Here is a 17967-nt window from a genome sequence, read left to right on the forward strand (position 1 = left end):
ATGTTAAGATATGCTACTACTTTCAGATCCAGAAAACCACTGTTTATTTCTTTTTATAAAAGAAGTGCAAAATATGAAGTATATTCTAGTACCAAAATGCAATTTAATAAGATTTTAAAGACATCTTCATGTCAGGAACAAGCTTGCATATAATTATCACCATAGTCTGTCCAAAATGTTAATAGCATCCACAAGGTATTAACTGTATACTGATTGGGATCATAGAGAAAGTTGATGTGTCATCATTTTTTAAGGTGTAATTATCGATTAATTCAATTTTGTGGAATTGCATTTATGTAAGGGCCATACCTGCTTTTGTAATTTTTTGATAAGTGACAAAAAATTCAAAATTTCATCACCTTAGTGCATTTATGTAAGGGCCATACATGCATGGGCCCTCACCTCAGTGCTGCTTCTGCTCTGCTCTTAGGTCTCCATTCAAAATTGTTCAAATGATAATAGTAATATAGAATTTTATGCTTGAGAAAGAACTTTTAGACATGATTATTAGGATTCTACAAAATTTCTAATGCATTTCATATGCAATTTAGTTTGTTCTTTTACATTTTGTAACTGCAAATTTCGAAAACTATTTATGTCATATTATATATTTATTTAATCATTTTTTTTTTTTCAGAATTCATTATAAAGCTTGTTTAGTGATTTTGCAGTGGTAGTTGTTCTTTTGGTTTCTTGAACTCCGTGCTAGGTTGGTATTAGAATTTTAGAACTGCACAATTATTACTTATCAAAAAAAGAAAAAGAACCGAACAATTATTGGAAATTTGGGGCTGTTACATGCACTGTGATAATCTCTTGAGACTCTATCTCCAATTTTCATTTCTTGATTTAAGCAACTACTTCAAGACATTTGCCATTGGGTCTATTAACAACTGAGATGCATAAGTGTTTTCTGGATTGAAGTGTGCCTGTCTGTAGTAATTTATAGTAATTTTGGTGATCTGAAACCAAAATTGAAACTTCTCAGTCCATCTTTCATTGAATATGTGATGGGAGAAAAGCATCATAATTTTAACTATTATGATTTTAATGATTTGTGATTGTTGTTGTTAAACTAGAATTAATAGTAATTAATAGTAATTTGTTGTTGAAGAAATTAGGCTATACATTGAGATCCTTGCCAATTTATCTTCAACATGTGCTTATATTACTCTTGACTCCCTAAACTTCGTGCAATATGATTGTTGTTCCTACTCAAATCCCTGATGAGTTCGGTCCTGGTCCCATTGAGGATTCGGTGTTAAGGTTTCTAAAAGATCATCGATCGAGTGCTATTTAGGAAGGCAAGGTAAAATTAAACCGACCACCTGCTGAATATTCTCTTCTTATCCTTTTACATTATGTTGATTTTTTTTTCTTTCCATTTCTAAAATTCTAAGTTTGCCAATGGTATTACTAGCTTTGAATGCATAGTCATGCCCATTAGTTGGGTTAAGTTAGATTGGCAGACTATTGCACACCCTTATATAAAGGTTACACCCTTATGGCATATTGCATCTCATCACCATGGTTCTATCATGTGCAGGATCCAGGGGCATTGAAATGTCGTGGTCGTAATGACGAGTTACAAAAACGACACCCGATAGTGGTGGATGATCGTGTCCTCGACATTGTCAAGAGAGTTGGATTAGAGGGGTTGTATAGGACCCCATGTAGAAAGATTGTTCATAACTTGATAACGGCCTTCGTTGAGCGATGGCGGCCTAAAACCTACACCTTCCACCTACCACATGGTGAGACAACAATCACATTACAAGATGTGGAGGTTCTTTTGGGGATTCCAATCGATGATGAGGCAATTGTTGGAAAAACTGACTTGACATGGGCTGCTGAATGTCAGAGTCTGCTTGGAATTGTTACTAATGTTGTGGTGCTTAAAGGACAAAGGATCCTAATTAACAAGCTACTAGAAAAAATTGACCAAGGATTGCCCGATGGTGCAGCAGAGGTAGTTCTGCATCAATATGCATGGTGTTATATTCTAGCACTCCTGGCAGACACAATTTTCGCCGACAAGTCTGGCGATAGGGTGCATACGATGTGGTTGCAGGTGTTGAGAGACCTTCACAATCCACCTCAGTACAGTTGGAGGAGCGCTTGCCTTGCATGGTTGTACAGAGAGTTATGCAAGGCAACCGATAGAGGTGCCAGTCAGATTGGTGGGGCTTTGCTATTGGTTCAGTATTGGGCATGGTTTAGATTCTCCTTTTTGTGCCCAAGGAAGGACCTCCCACCAGATGATGAATATGGCCCACCATTTGCACCTTCTCCACTGTCCATTAAGTAAGTCTCTTCCTTGACCGATTGTTTCTATTGGAAATAGATCCATAATTTTAAACAACATGACACATTGTTAGACATAGAGAATAAAATTTTAACCTTGATATTCCTCAAATTTTGAAAATTAATAGGATTTTTATTTATTTTTATATATCGTTTTACAACCACTGAGGTCATATGCTATGATTGATGTATAATACAAGTGTTATTAATTTCTAACTCCACCACTAATCATATGTTTAGATAATCATTTATTGGTATAAACTTAGTCGTATGTAATGTTAAATTTACGATTGCCCATCATTTATTGTTGTTGATTACTTCAAATTCTCAATTCCAAGTATTGACTCCCTCTTTCTTAATTGTAAAACTGTGTGGGTTGTGAGCACGAAAAATAGCCCCCAAGAAATCTGTCTGGTCCGGTACCGTCAGCTTTTAGATTCTATGCATCCCAAGCAGGTTCCCAAATTGTGTTTCTTCTATTGTTTATGACTATTGTATTTATAACTATAAAATAGCTCATAGTCGAAAATAATGGAACATTGCATAATGTGCTGCCCTTTTATTTGGCTACTTCAGGTGGTGTGGCAACCATATGAAGCTGAATTAGCCCACCCGCCTGCGTTTTGTGTTGCAGGAAGGGACGTATGGATGGCGAGAGTGCCGCTTGTATGTTTCTGGCTAGTAGAGAAACATACATCAGACTGTGTTCTTTGTCAGTTTGGGATGGTACAAGAAATCCCTCCATATGTTGATATTGACGACACCTTTCATGACATAGACTTGAGGGGGAAGATTGCGGTGAACTGGAGGGACAAACATTATGGCCATATCCAAGTGTGGAATAGTCGAGCACGATCTTTATGTCATGGAGTATGACTAGAGGGTGCTATGTCACCTGCTCATCCATACTTCGATTGGTACGATAGGGTGACTTGGAGGTTCGTCGACCACACTACCACGTCACTTCTTATTATGGTAATTGCTTCGACCTTTCTTTTCAAATTTTGTTGCGTATCGCCATTTTTGTGTTAGATGTACTAATTGTATTTATTTACTTGCAGATTACCAGTCATAAGCAGTTGTTGATACGTCATGCAGTAGGTAGTCCTGAGTACAAGCAGATTACAGCTGTACTTAAGGTAGTGGAACGCCTTCGCTGTATAACTGCCCAACTTCCCTTGGAAGAGACTGATGGGGCAAATCAAGAAGCGCCAGAAGATATTGGACGACCAAGCACGAGCTCAACTCGTGCCAGCCATAGCCATGGTTAGCGTGCTGCACCCCATCAGGTTGTCAGTAGGCCGTGTCCCCCTCCACCCCCACATGCACCAGAGTTCCCTCCACCCCTATATGCATCTCTTGCCCTAGAGATCCCTCCACGTACTGCTCATGTAGTTCCTGACCTAGAGATCCCTCTACCCACTGCTTATGCATCTTTTCACCCCGAGATCCCTTCACACACCCCACTTACATTTTTTGACCCCGCTCATCTTTCATTTACCCCGCCATCCTTTGATCTCGACTATGATTTCAGTCAGACCCCTCTTGTCATACACACTCAATCCCCCTCGTACAGCATTAGTCATATAGACCATGTACCACCCCATAGTCAGTCCATGTCATTCATGCCCACTCCTGGGCTGCATACAAATCCCATGACTACAGGCCACACTCACATTTCATCTGCTACACCATCCTCCCCCGCAGTTGTAGGATCTTCAGTTGTTGGGAGTCAAGTAAAACAGCAAGATGTGCATGTTGAGAATGAGCAGGTAGTTGGGTTACAGTCACCCCCACAAGGTCGACCTAAACGCACAACAAGAGCACCTCCTTGTGGGACAGGTGGTCACAAAGCAGGACACAAGGCTGGCCCCACGGTATGACAAGTCATTTAATGCATGGAGCATATTGAGTAACTGTTGTTATGGTTGGTATTAGAATTCATGTAATCTATTGTTTGGTCGTATTTGTAACATGCTGAACTCTAACATTAGCGTCCGCATCATCTTCATCACATTCAGCCATATCATCAACATGAGGAATGAGAGTAATTTCATGGTCATCAACACCCCTGTCATAGTTGCCATCGTCAATCCTCTCTTCGTACTCATTTCTATCATCAAGATCTTTCCCAAAACAGTCTTCATCTTCATCTTCAACTACTGGAACTGTAGAGGATTCACCTCGATGTGTACAAAATTGAACTTCATATCTATTTCCAGGTTCGCTCTCAATTGTTGCTGGTGTCTCTTGAAAAGGGGGTGTATAGCCTCCCAATGTGGTGCATCGATCATCTAGGACTACAAACTGTAGAGATATAGTTGTTTGTACAATTTCTTCCTCTACGCCGACTTCCGCACGTGGCTCCAAAGTGACATACAACTCAAAATCTGCTGCTTGTTCCCATTTCTCCATCTTACTAAACATGAATTTCACATGTTTTTCCTATGTTATCGCCATATATCTGTAATTAATGCATTGATTGAGGACTTCATATGGAGAACGGAAAGTAATATATATGTCATGCAAAGTAGGGTTCACTTGCAACTCTTCTATAATTTTTACTTTCAGCTCATTCAGGGTCTTTAGCTTACGGCGTATCATCATATAGTAGCACTGGATACCCGGATCTTGAAATGAGAATCCGTCATAAGGGTTGGCATTGCTAAGGGGTCCACCGTAGTATATATTTATATGGATCATTGTCAACCTATAGATTATCAAGTGCAATTGTGTTAGTGACAAATTTATTACACTCAATCAACATCAATCACAAAACTTTGCATATGAAATGCCAACAATACTAACCTCAACCAAATTTGCATATACTCACCTTTAGTAATCTTACAAAAATAGTCATTACCAATTTCATATTCTTTAAAAATTCCAAATCATTCTAGGGGCATGACTTTCAAAACCCATTCAAATAAGTTATGATGAACAAAAATATTATATACCAACTAGTTATCCATTGAAATATCTGTTACAAATCTTAAACAAATATATCTTGAAATAATTTATGGTAAAAATACTACTATCTTAGGTATCAAACTCATAATCCATTTCATATCCATGATAAAGACCTAAAAGTACTAAATATTCCTAACAATTGATCACAATATTTAGTACTAAATATTCCCAATAATTAATCACAATATTAATTTTTTAAAAAAACTTAGCATATTATCACAATATTTACACTAACAAACAAAACAAATATTCCCATATGTTGTAATAACATAATAATCACAATATTTGGTACTAAATATTCCCAATAATCACAATATTAATTTTTTTTTTTTTAAAAAGCTTAGCAAATAATTTAATCACAATTATTTACTAAATATTCCCAATAATTAATCATAATATTACTAGTCATTATAGATATTTTTTCTTAAGTAGATTCATGATCTTATATAAATGTGTCCTAATATTAATTTTTTTTTTAAAAAAAACTAGCAAATAATCACAATATACTAACAAATAAATTAATCACAATATTTACACTAACAAATCAGAAAAACAAAACTTTTCCTAATATGAAAATTTTCTTTAAAAAAAAAAAAACTAGCAAATAATCACAATATTGTAAAAACATTACCTGAGAGTGTTGTGTGAGATGAGTGTTCTGTGTGAGTGCAAGTGAGTTTAGGAAAGTTGTTTCATAGAGCTGAGTTTTTGAAGAGAATAGAGCTGGGTTTATGAAGAGTATAGAGCTGAAGCTGTGAGAGACCCCACGGTAAGGAGGAAAACAGGTCCCAGTTGGGACCCACGGCAACACGTGGAGGGCTGGGGACCATTCATGAAAATCGAGTCCTCTGGACTCGATTTGGGGTACGCCCACGTGACCGTTGCTGCTGTGGGATGAGACTAATGCTGCTGTGGGATAGACTGATGAGACTTGGAAATCGAGTTCCTTGGACTCGATTTTTGGCCTATGTGAACGATCTAGCCACCTCAGCTGCTGGCAAAATAATAAAATAACAACCCAGAAATCGAGTCCTCTGGACTCGAATTGTTAAAACCAAATTAGTTTGAAATGTTTCCTAACTAATAATATTGTTTGGATTTTGTAATTATTTTCTAAAAAATCTCTAAGAAGGTGAAAATTTAAAACTTTTGTTCTGAGTCTTCCGTACATCGCACGGGGGAATTATAAATAAGAAAAGAGTCGTTTTAGTTTCAGAAGAAAAGAAAGAAAAGAAAAGACGTTCTGCTTAAACTGAGGCTGGGAATTCATAGTTGATTGTGAGAGAGAGAGAGAGAGAGAGAGAGAAAGAGAGAACTGCAAAGATGAGCAGCACAGGTTCACAGGCACAGTCACAGTCACAATCACAGGGCTCGCACTCGCTGGCCTTCCGGGTGATGAGGTTATGCAAGCCCTCCTTCCACGTGGACCCTCCGCTCCGCCTTGACCTTTCCGATCTAATCGCCGGCGAGGACATCTTCGACGACCCTATCGCCGCCTCCAATCTAACTCCACTCCTTGACCGCCACGTGGCCAATCCCACCGACTCATCAGATCTCAGTTACCGCACCAGATTCCTCCTCCACGACTCCTCCGACCCCATGGGCCTCTCTTCCCTTCTCGTTCTCCCCCAGTCCTTTGGGTTGGTCTCTCTCTCTCTCTCTCTCTCTCAATTTAATTGCGAATTTTTGGTTTTTGAATTTTGATTTGAAGAAATTTGATTTGAACAGGGCGATTTACTTGGGAGAGACATTTTGTAGCTATATTAGCATTAACAACAGCTCCAACTTCGAAGTAAAGGACGTTATTATCAAGGTTTCTTTTTCCCATTTCAATAGATTATTCATTTTTAATAACTGCTTCTTCTAGTGGGTGGGTCAGTGGTATTGAGCAGTGGTGTATCTATTTTGGTATCACTACAACTTAAAAGAGTTGTTCAGTGATTACACAATGTTGTTGATTTCAGGCTGAAATTCAAACGGAGAGGCAGAGGTTATTGCTTTTGGATACCTCAAAATCGCCTGTTGAATCGATACGTGCTGGAGGGCGTTATGATTTCATTGTTGAACATGATGTGAAGGAACTCGGACCTCACACGTAAATTATCATATCTCACCCTTTTTTTAGTATGTATATAGATTCTGATTCTGATTCTGGCACAATTTTATTTACTTCTCTTAATTGATTTATCATATATGTTTGTCTCGCAATGTTTAGGCTGGTCTGCACTGCATTGTACAATGATGGCGAGGGTGAGCGTAAATATCTTCCACAGTTTTTTAAGTTCATGGTCGCCAATCCACTTTCAGTTAGGACAAAGGTATCATCCCCACGCCTTGTTAAGTCCAATAAAAAATGTTGGGTTTTTTATATTATTTTGTCCATAAAGTGGGAAACCTCCAAATCCCAGGTGAAGAATGACACAATTTATAGGTGCAGATAAAATCTTTTCAATATGATAACAACACGTAGTTAATACCAGGGGCATTGGTTGCTTCCTGCTATGTTATTTTTGATTTTTTTTGGCTGAGTTACATTATAATATTGTTTTGCAAATTTAATTTTAATATTTGCTAATTTCTCTTTTGCAGGTTCGAGTTGTCAAGGTATGTTGAGGTTTGACTGTATTCGTTCATTGTAAGTTTAAGAGATCTTCCTGCAACTCTTATTAGATGTTGCAAAACTGACGTAGGATTGCTTTTTATATATCCACTGTCATATACCATGTGGGTTAATTTATTTCCAAACCAATTGGGTAAATGGCATCAGCTCCACCAAGTTACTGTTTGGTCACAGCAATCTTGTCACTTTTGTATGTTATTTTATTTTATTATTTTTAAAACTTATTTCTTTCTTTGATACTATTAAAGTGAGGTGAGCTCTTCTTCTTCTTCTTCTTCTTCTTCTTCCTCTTCCACTCTCTCTCTCTCTCACTCATGTACAAAGCTATTTAAATGAATCAAGTGATGAGTGGAAGGTTTTGTAAATACTTTGTGTCTGTGTCTGGATGCTGATCAAATGCACAGCACCATAAGGCCCCCTCCAAAATTTTTGTAGATATCAGTAAAAAATTGCATACGTTAAAAATCCATATTGGAAATGAGGTGGTTAAATACATTGTATTACGCCTAAGTTGGTACAAAGTACACAGTGTAGATGGTGCTTGAAACTAACCAGTTCTTCTCATTTCTGACTTTTTTATAGTGATATTGGAATTCTACTTTGTTCACTCCTTAAGTAATAATATCTCATAATATGACATTTTTTTTTATGCCTTATCACAAGTTCTCAAGTTTATAAATAAAATTCATTTGGGTTTTTTTCTGGGTCTTTTTAGCCTCCCTATGAAAATCAGGAAACTACATATTTGGAAGCTTGCATTGAAAATCATACAAAATCAAACCTTTTTATGGACCAAGTTGACTTTGAGCCCGCTCAGCATTGGAGTGCAACAATATTACAAGCCAATGAGCACCATTCACACAGCAATTCCCAGACTAGGTGTGTGGCATATTTACTATTTCAGAGTTTCAACAATTGATATGCCTTGCTTAATTTTTGTAACAAATTTTTTTCCTTACTTTTTTTTTTCTTGCCGCTTTTTTTTTTTTGGGGGGGGGGGGGGGGGGGTGTTATGTAAGTTTTTTTTTTTAAAAAAAAATTATCTTAACTTATTTTATCACCTTCTATTTCTTAATTATTGATCATATGTTAATTTAAACTTTTAGGGATACATTTAAGCCACCAATCCTTATCAGATCTGGCGGAGGAATTCACAACTATCTTTATCAATTAAAATTGTCATCACATGGTTCTACACAAATGAAAGTTGAGGGAAGTAATATTCTTGGTAAACTTCAGATAACATGGCGTACAAATTTGGGTGAACCTGGACGCCTACAGACACAGCAGATTCTGGGCACTGTAAGTGTTCATTCTTCAATATCAGTAAGCTTTTTAATTTATATGGATACATTCCCTGGAACATAGAACAATAGGAATATTTTCCAGTATTTGTGCCAATGAGCTCTAGCTCAAATGGCATCTCCTTCCCCTGCAAGAGCAAGGTGCAGGCTTAAGTTGTGGGTTCAGAGTCGAGACTCTCCAGGAGCTTGTGTAATTACCAATAAGAAAAATGTCTGCTATTTGTTTTTTTTTTTTTTTTTCTGTGTCATTCCCTATTTCCAACTGTTCTTTCTATTTTAAAAGAAGTTACTTTTCAAATTTTTATTTGAATTTTTTTTTTCTATTGGAAGTCTGATTAGGAATTTATGATTGAGTGCATGCTAATTTGTTACTTTGTTAGTTTCTTAGGCTGTTTCACTTATGTGTGGAGTTTTTCTTTTGTAGCCAATCACTCGCAGAGACATTGAGTTACATGTTTTGGAGGTTCCTTCTGTGATCAACTTGGAAAGATCCTTTTCGGTAATTATAGTCATTTGATGCCCTTTTTCTGTCTGTTATGAACTAGAGAAGTGCAGTTTAGCTGACAGGATTTTAAAAATATAACTAAGCCAATAGAAAATTTTCATTCATTTTAGTGTCCATTAGAACTGAATGTCCATCTTAAAGTTTGTCATTTTCCTTGTTCTTCAAATATTTGTCCTGAATATTTTGTTACCTGTTAAATAACTAAATTCTTATGAAACTGAGCAATTAATTGCTTTCCCTACAGCTACACTTGAAACTTACAAACCAGACAGATAGAGAATTGGGGCCCTTTGAAGTTTCATTGTTGTACGATGGTTTGCATGAGGAGAAGGTTGTAATGATTAATGGTCTCCAAACCATGGTAATTCTTCCTTCTTTTTCCTTTTTTTTTTTTTTAAAAAAGAAAAGAAAGTAAAACCATGGTAACATGTCTAAAGCGTTTAACATTATGTTTTTTAAAGACATTTTACATTGACCAGTGGTAGGCTCATTGCTCAATTAATGATTTACCATTTTGGATTTTCTCTCTATTGGGAAACACACATCATAGTATGCAAATGAGTAGGTACATAGTAGCTTATTTTGCTTGCAAAGTCATTTCACTTTTTAAAATTGGGTACAGACCTGGCACCTGGAAGTTATTGTAGGCCTTGAAAATTTTTAGGTTTTGAACATTAATTGAGTAAATTACAGGGGTTCACTTGATGAAAAATTGTTCAAAAAGTCAGAGTCACACTAAATCTTGCATCTTCTTAAACCCTAATCCTTATTGTCTGTGGCACTGATTTTATGGATTTGATAAATGTTTTACAGGCTTTACCGCAGGTTGCAGCATTTAGTTTCACAGACTTCCATCTGGTAAGGAGAAATTGAGCCCCAACTTATTGCCACTTTAGTTTTGAAATACGGCTTCAACATATGCTTCAGTTTAAATTTGTGTCTACTTTCATTTAAGTTTAGGAATCATTTTTTATTATTTGTTTAAAAATTAACGTATATTCAAGTGATAGCCTAATAGTAATGACATTGTATCTGGTGCTTAATGTCTGTAGTTCAAACCCCACCTCCAGCTCCCTCTTCCCACTATTTACTTATCTTAAAAATAATAATGTCTTAATTTATAAAGCACCTACATAATAAAACTGTAATATTAGCCACGTCAATAGCGGAGGCTATCGGTTAATCAAAAGAAAAATATATGAGCCGCAACTTACCATTTACTTATCTTTAAAAAAAATAATATCTTAATTTATAAAGTACCTATATAATAAAATTGTAATATTCTAGCCATATCAATAGCGGGGGCCATCGGTTAATTAAAAATAATAATAAAAATCACATGGCCCAAAACTTATTGCCTCTTTAGTTTTGAAATATGGCTCCAACATATGCCTCAGTTTAAATTTGTGTCTACCTTTATTTTTAATGTAAAATAGTTGTGTTATATCGTATGTGGAGCCATCTAGGCTTGTAGAGAGTAGAGATTAGAGATTTTTCAATTCACCTAACTTTTATTATATTTTGATCCTTCTAGTACTAACTATTAACCTATCAAATGGTCTATCAAGTTACCATATTTAGCATAGACAACTATTTTGTTAGCTTCATTAGAGCATTCGCATCTGGAATTTACAAAAAATTCTATTTTACCATCTCAAAATTCACTTTATCATTTATATCATACCATTTTTTAGCACTCCCAAAATCCCAACTTTTATTTCCCTATTCTACTCATTAAAATAATATTTTTACACAATAAAATAATATATCCCCAAATCACCATCATTTACAATACAACACATTATTTATTCTTTCTCTTTCATTCTTTTTGTTCAAGAACAACCACAAATTTACTGAAACCACCATCATCGGCCACCATGACCACGGGCCACCATCAACACCTGCACAACAGCTCACAAATAATATATCCCAAATCCACTTGTAATCACCAGCCACCATAACCACGAGCCACCATGACCACAACCCAAATCCAACCAAATTTGCAAAAAAAATCATCTAAAAAACCAATGAAAATTACACAAACCCATCACCATGAAGGAACAAAGAAAAAACACAATAGCATCACCACCTAAAACTCACCATCAACACCATCACAACACCATCCACAACTCACAATCAAAAATCAACCAAAGACCCACACCATAAACCCACAACCCAGAAACTCAAATCGGTGAGGGGCAAGATTGCGAGGCGGCGATGGCCGTGGCAGACAGGTTGCATTTTCGTTTGAGAGAGAGAGAGAGCTGAAAGGGGGAGAGTGAAAGAGGCTGAGATTGAGAGAGAGGAGGATGATGATCAAGATCTGGACATCGGGGTCGCTGGCGGTGAGATCAGCAACTTGTAAGGCAGCGGTGGTGAGAGAGGAAGAGAGTGAGAGAGGGTAGATGAGAAAATAGAAAGAGAGAGTTGAGAAAGAAAGAAGACATCTCAGCCCCAGAGAAAGAGATGACAGAGGAGAGAGAGAATAAAAGTGATTAACAAATGTATACAATAGTGCTACAGTGCCATTCTACATGTAGAATGGCACTGTAGCAACATTGTAAAATTTTTTACAATTGTTCCCATTTGGCAGTTCGGATGCTGAGCTCCTTTGGGCCTGAAATGCCAAATTTTCCTTACATTTGGCATTTGCCAAGCCCAATGCGAATGCTCTTACTCCCTTTTCCTCGTATCAAGTAAAAACCTTTTTCAGTTTCCACAATGACTACTTATCAAAACCAAAAAAAAAAAAAAAAAAATTCCCCAATGACTGTGGACAAAGGCTTTTTCCAAAACCAAGTTGAAGAAATCTCATTCAAACCATTAGGTGACAGTTCATAAGACTATCCATGATTTTAATTACATGGCTAATAAATCATCTAAACAAGTCTTGACTATAAAAATAGGTCATGTGATTAAGAATATACATGGATGTTCACTTGAGTCAAAGGGGTTGGAGGAATGTTCCTCCAAGCCAATCTGGGAAAAGCAATTTATACAATGATTATTCAGAGTCCTAAACTTTTCCCCCCCTCTTCTGTGTTGGCTCCCTATGGATCTGCTCCCAATCAGAGTTTACTTAACACTTGACAGGAATACAAAGGAATAAATAGTTTCTCATGCCATCATGCATGATAGTAGGTGTCACAGTCCTGAGTCTCCTGACATTCTTTGAGGTTCACAAATGTAAATGTACCTAAACTTTGGGCCTTTTGGACCTGTAAACACTAAAAGTGGGCCCACAATAGTTGGAAGAGCTGTACAGCCCACATAGTACTTTTAATGGGGTATTTGTATGTCAAACAAAACATTGTTTTACTACAGTTTTAGCTGCATTTTTATTTTATTTTTTTGGAAGAGAGAAGAGGGAGTAGATTACTGTTGCATGTGCCATCCGACTTTTCTACTTTTACCATAATGAATTGGTGAGATGGCCAGGAGTTTATATGGCTTAACATTACATAACTGAATGGCCATTTCATGCCATTATTTTATCTCTCTGACAATTAGGAAGGATGTTATCCTGAAAATACTTCTGCTGCGTAGTTTATTTTATCTCTCGTATAATTCCTTAAAGCTGCCTTTTCTAATGCAGGACCTCATTGCTACTAAACTTGGAATTCAGAGAATCACCGGTATTACAGTGTTCGACACAAGAGAGAAGAAATCTTATAACCCTTTGCCAGACTTGGAGGTTGGTCAACTATATTTTTGCTATTTTTCAAGACAGTTTGGAGCTAGAATGCATGCTATTGTTATGAAAAGCCATTTTGGCCAAGGTTGATCTGGCAATAATGTCCATTGTTGGAGCGTAAACTGGTTGCTTAAATGACTCAAAACTGATTAATTCCAGGGAGTTCAGCTGGACTAAAAGCTTAAGCAGTTGGACTTCGCATCCTCTTTGAATTCTTTAATTTAGTGAATCTTCTCGATTGTTGGTTTTGGTTTAAATATATATTCAACTGTGTTGCCGTCTGAGCTGTTGAAATTCCATTCTGATCTGTAATTTGGACATGTTGCAGATTTTCGTGGATTTGGACTAATTTATTGGCCAGTTTCACCTGATTTTTTCGTAATCTTCTGGTGGGGATTAATCCATTTGACCAGATGAAGTGATGATTTGTATCATCTGTGGGCTTCAAATAGATTGAGCAGGTCTTGACAAGCCAACCAAGTTTGTGAAGCTCAATTATTGTTAATGTCTACCCTTCTCAGGCTGGTATGACTTGCTGCCGTGCTTTCATATGAATCTTTCCATCCTCAGCAATGTACTTTGTAGTTCAATTACTTTAAAAAAATAAATAAATAAATAAATACAAAGTTGTAAGATTGATAAGAAAAATAGAATGTTTTCATATTTTCCAGTTGTGAAGAAGCAAAGAACTTTCTAAACTCATTTGTCAGGTGTATCAATTTTTTTTATAGATAATATAATTTTATTGAATAGAGACTACTTCATGCACAAATGACACTGCCTAAAGAGACTACATATGTAATGATTTTATGAATAATTACTATCCACAAGATCCGTTGCATAACACTACTCATATAAGGAACTTTTGAAGATTGCTAGCAATTGAGTCCTCGTGCATTCCTCATCTTCAAAAGTACATCGATTCCTTCCCTCCCCCTCTTCCCCCCGCCCCCCCAATTTAGTCCACAATAAACATAATTGAACAAGACTCCATATTTTTGAAGAATAATTAACTCCCTCATTTCTTCATCCCCATAATAGATCAGGGAACCTAAATACATAACTCTTTTGTTCAAATGCCACGACACAATGTATTAAAAGTAGGGCTATCTAGGCCACCTGACCCATCTGACTGGACTCAATTTGTCCGCTGCCTGATCTGACTACTCTTGCAGTCAATAGCGGGTTTTTGCCTTTAAAGACTGACATCGGTAGGTTGAGTGGTGGGTCTCCAAGATCAACTCAGCTCAATCAGACCATAAATTTCCTTAAATTCTAATGAGATCTCACTAGATCTAGTGAGATTTCCATCGTTGCTCCTCTCTGTCATTACCTGTTTAGTGCAAAACTAAAGACCATCCAATCCAACCTCCCTAACTGGTCAACAGCAGGTTTGGTTCTCCACCACCTGACAAGATCAAGTTGGGTGCAAGTTAGACACAAATCCGACCCAAACCAACTCATGGACACCCCTAATTAAAAGATGGTTCACAGCCTACTCACTCAAATGTCACACTACAGTGTATCTAATAAAATCAATTATTTATCAAAAACTTATTTGTCAAGTGAATAATATAGTGATGAAGTAATGAAGTTAGAAAGGTTAGCTAACGATCTTTCTCAATGGTCATAATACTACTTTGCATCATATAATCATGTCTGCAGTGAAGCTGTTCTTTTCTTGGCCTTTGACTAATCAGTTTAATTCATCTGATTACATTTAAAAGTTGGTAGTTGTGTAAATGAGTTCCTTGCCAGTCCTGAGTGCAAATGGGCGAATGGCAAGGAAATTTTCCCCTTAATACCTGGGAGGAAGTTCCATGTCAATCATATTGCACTCTCAGTTATCCACACTCACACTAAGTTCTAGTGCTTCTAAGTTATCCCTATGGAAGAGTTGATCCCGCGCCAACCAAATCGGCTAAGATATCCTTAATTTTATAACAAATAATTAAAGATGAGAGAGAACTTTTGGTAATCTAACAGGAAAAAATAAGCACTTGAAGAATTCACAAGAGATCAAGATGTCAAACTTTGGAAGTGCAAATTTGCATTAGTTGGTGACACACTTCTTTTTGGGGGGGACAATAATATACGGACTAGCGAGCCTATAGCCTGATTGCCTTCAAAGGTTCAAATCCTAACCCCTATATAATAAGACACACTCCCTTTGGCGCTTGAATTTTGATCAGTCTCTTAAGTCACAATTTGAAAGAGTTTATTTTCGGTTTGTGCAGTTTATTTACTTAAATGTTCGATTTTTTTTTTTAGAAATTTTTTTTTCTAGCTACAACTTTTTGGAAAAGCATTCTAAAGACTCGAAAAGTGATCTCTCAAGGTGCAAAATGACGTGTGGGGAATGGGTGTGATATTCAGATCTTTGAGGATAAATGGCTTACTTGAAGAAGGTAGTGGCCGTGTGCTATCCCCAAATCCTGTTATTTCAAACTTGGTCTCTGTTTCCCATCTTATCGATCCGTACTCAAAGTAGTGCGATTCGCACTTAATTGATTCCATTTTTTCTGCCTTTTGAAGCTCAACAGATTAAGGCTATTTCTCTATGCTCTTTCCCCCAAAAAGATTTTCTGTGTTGGCCTCTAAATAGGCATGGTTGGCTATACAGTGAAATCGGGTTATAAGCTACTCTGTGAGGATGCCAGAAGTGATGCAGACACGGTGTCAAATTCTGAAGCAGTCCACTCTTTCTGGAAGGGTATCTGGAAAATGCATGTTCCAGGGAAGATCAAGCATTTTGAATGGAGATCAGCTTGCTCAAATGCTCTTCCTACAAAAATGAATCTAGTGAAGAGAAAAATTCTAGATGATGATATTTGCCAACTCTGCCAAAAAACCCGAGTCCACCCCCCATGCCTTGTGGGAGGGTGAAACAATCCAGTCATTGTGGAACAAAAATTTTAGCTGGGTTGACAGGTCACAATCTGCTCGCACTTCCTTCGGTGATTTAGTAACTTTGATCCGTATAAGACCACATCTGTTTGACATTTTTGCTACTACTGCCTGGTCTCTATGGTGTAGGAGAAATAAGGTTCACCTCAATGAAGCTGCACAACCACTAGAAAGAACTGATGAAGAAGCTTGCCAATATCTCAAAACCTACAGGAATGCACCCTGGAGACCACCTAAGGGACCTCGACGTGCTAAAATAAAGTGGCATCCCCTACAAAACCAACTTTGATGGGGCTGTTTTTGAGGATTCTGGAGAAGCAGGTATTGGGGTGGCAGTTCAGAATTACAAGGGTGAGGTAATGGCTTCCCTATCCCAAATATTGCAAATCCAACATCGGTAGAAACTGGAATTGTTAACTGCTAGGCGTGCTGTCATGTTTGTCCATGAAGTTGGTCTTATTGAATCCATTTTTGAAGGAGATTCTGAGTTGGTCATCAATTCTCTTCGAAACGGTGATATGTTGCACTCCTGCTTAGGTCACTTAGTAAAAGACACGATCTCCTATGTAAACCCCCTTCAGGAGTTTTATTCTCTCATTCTATTGGAAAAGTCTTGTGCTACAAAAAAAAGCCACAACTCACCACATGAGCGAGTTGTAGCTTTTTTTGTGGTACTAGGACTCCATTATATTAGGCTAGACCTTCTTTTCCTTTTATAGCGTAGATGGAGTCCGTTCTTCTAGATATTTTTAATGTTTTGTTAACTGATTTACCAGCACCTTAATAAAAGTTCAATAAAAATTTTCTCAAAAAAAGTCATACATACATACATACATACATACATATATATATATATATATATATATATTTTGGGGTTTCCACATCACACATTCTCTATAATCAATCATCTTTTCTCTCTCTCTCAACTCATTGTTTTCCCATCAAACAAACAACTCATGTTTCTCTTATCAATGACTTTCCCATTGAATTCAAATCAATCAATATATATATATATATATATATATATATAAAAGCAGAAACCTTATGCAAGAGAGTATGAGGTCCTGTCATGTGGCGTATTTTATGAAGAGAATTGAAATACTCTTAAGCCACATTAGAGATAAGAACAAATTTAAAAATATGGACCTTTTATTTCTTTTAGTTCAATGTTTCAAGACTACTTTTTGTTTCCTTTTAATCAATATTTCAAGACTACTATTTGTTTCATTTGGTTCAATAGTTCAAAACTTTTCCTCTCTCTCTCACACACACACAAAAACTCTTTACATTTTCATAACCCTTCATTCCATTCCATCTCAAATACACTTCAACCAAAAATGATGTTATTTGCCTTAGACCTTTAAACGACACCTACATAACTCCAAGTCTCCAACATTGTTGCACCATTTGACCCTAACCCGTATGACTAGGCTATGACTGAGGAAGGTGTTGCATTTTTTATTTAGTGACGGTGGCTTAGGATTTTGATGTTGAAGTCGAATGTTGTGGATTTTACGAAGGTTGTGATTCGCTTTGAGTCTTTGGGTGTTTGAGATTTTGGTTTAGGAAAGTTATAAATGTATTTTACTTTAAAATTAAAGAAAAATAAAAAGAAACATTCTAATTGATTATTTATGAAATTAGCTATTTTTTATTTTGTTTT

At 36.7% G+C, this 17967-nt stretch overlaps 1 protein-coding gene across 1 annotated transcript; it reads left to right on the forward strand.

The window, feature by feature from the left end:
• Positions 1–6486: 6486 nt before the first annotated feature.
• On the forward strand, positions 6487–14169 carry LOC126725928 (uncharacterized). The gene is made up of 12 exons (XM_050430948.1): positions 6487–6914; positions 7003–7087; positions 7239–7369; positions 7490–7592; positions 7864–7878; positions 8610–8773; positions 9001–9196; positions 9623–9697; positions 9948–10064; positions 10517–10561; positions 13299–13397; positions 13726–14169. The coding sequence occupies exons 1-12, from the start codon at positions 6598–6600 to the stop codon at positions 13744–13746; spliced, it is 1368 nt and encodes a 455-aa protein (XP_050286905.1). The 5' UTR covers positions 6487–6597; the 3' UTR covers positions 13747–14169.
• The last annotated feature ends 3798 nt before the right edge of the window (positions 14170–17967 follow it).

The sequence above is a fragment of the Quercus robur genome, chromosome 5, assembly GCF_932294415.1.
Source record: "Quercus robur chromosome 5, dhQueRobu3.1, whole genome shotgun sequence".
In the NCBI taxonomy this organism is placed as follows: domain Eukaryota; kingdom Viridiplantae; phylum Streptophyta; class Magnoliopsida; order Fagales; family Fagaceae; genus Quercus; species Quercus robur.

Bases quoted from the DNA above. Each gene is read 5' to 3' on its own strand.
- LOC126725928 (XM_050430948.1), top strand. From the start codon at position 6,598: ATGAGCAGCACAGGTTCACAGGCACAGTCACAGTCACAATCACAGGGC. The intron at 6,915-7,002 runs GTTGGTCTCTCT...TGATTTGAACAG, and splicing joins GTTCTCCCCCAGTCCTTTGG to GGCGATTTACTTGGGAGAGA. The intron at 10,562-13,298 runs GTAAGGAGAAAT...TTTCTAATGCAG, and splicing joins GTTTCACAGACTTCCATCTG to GACCTCATTGCTACTAAACT.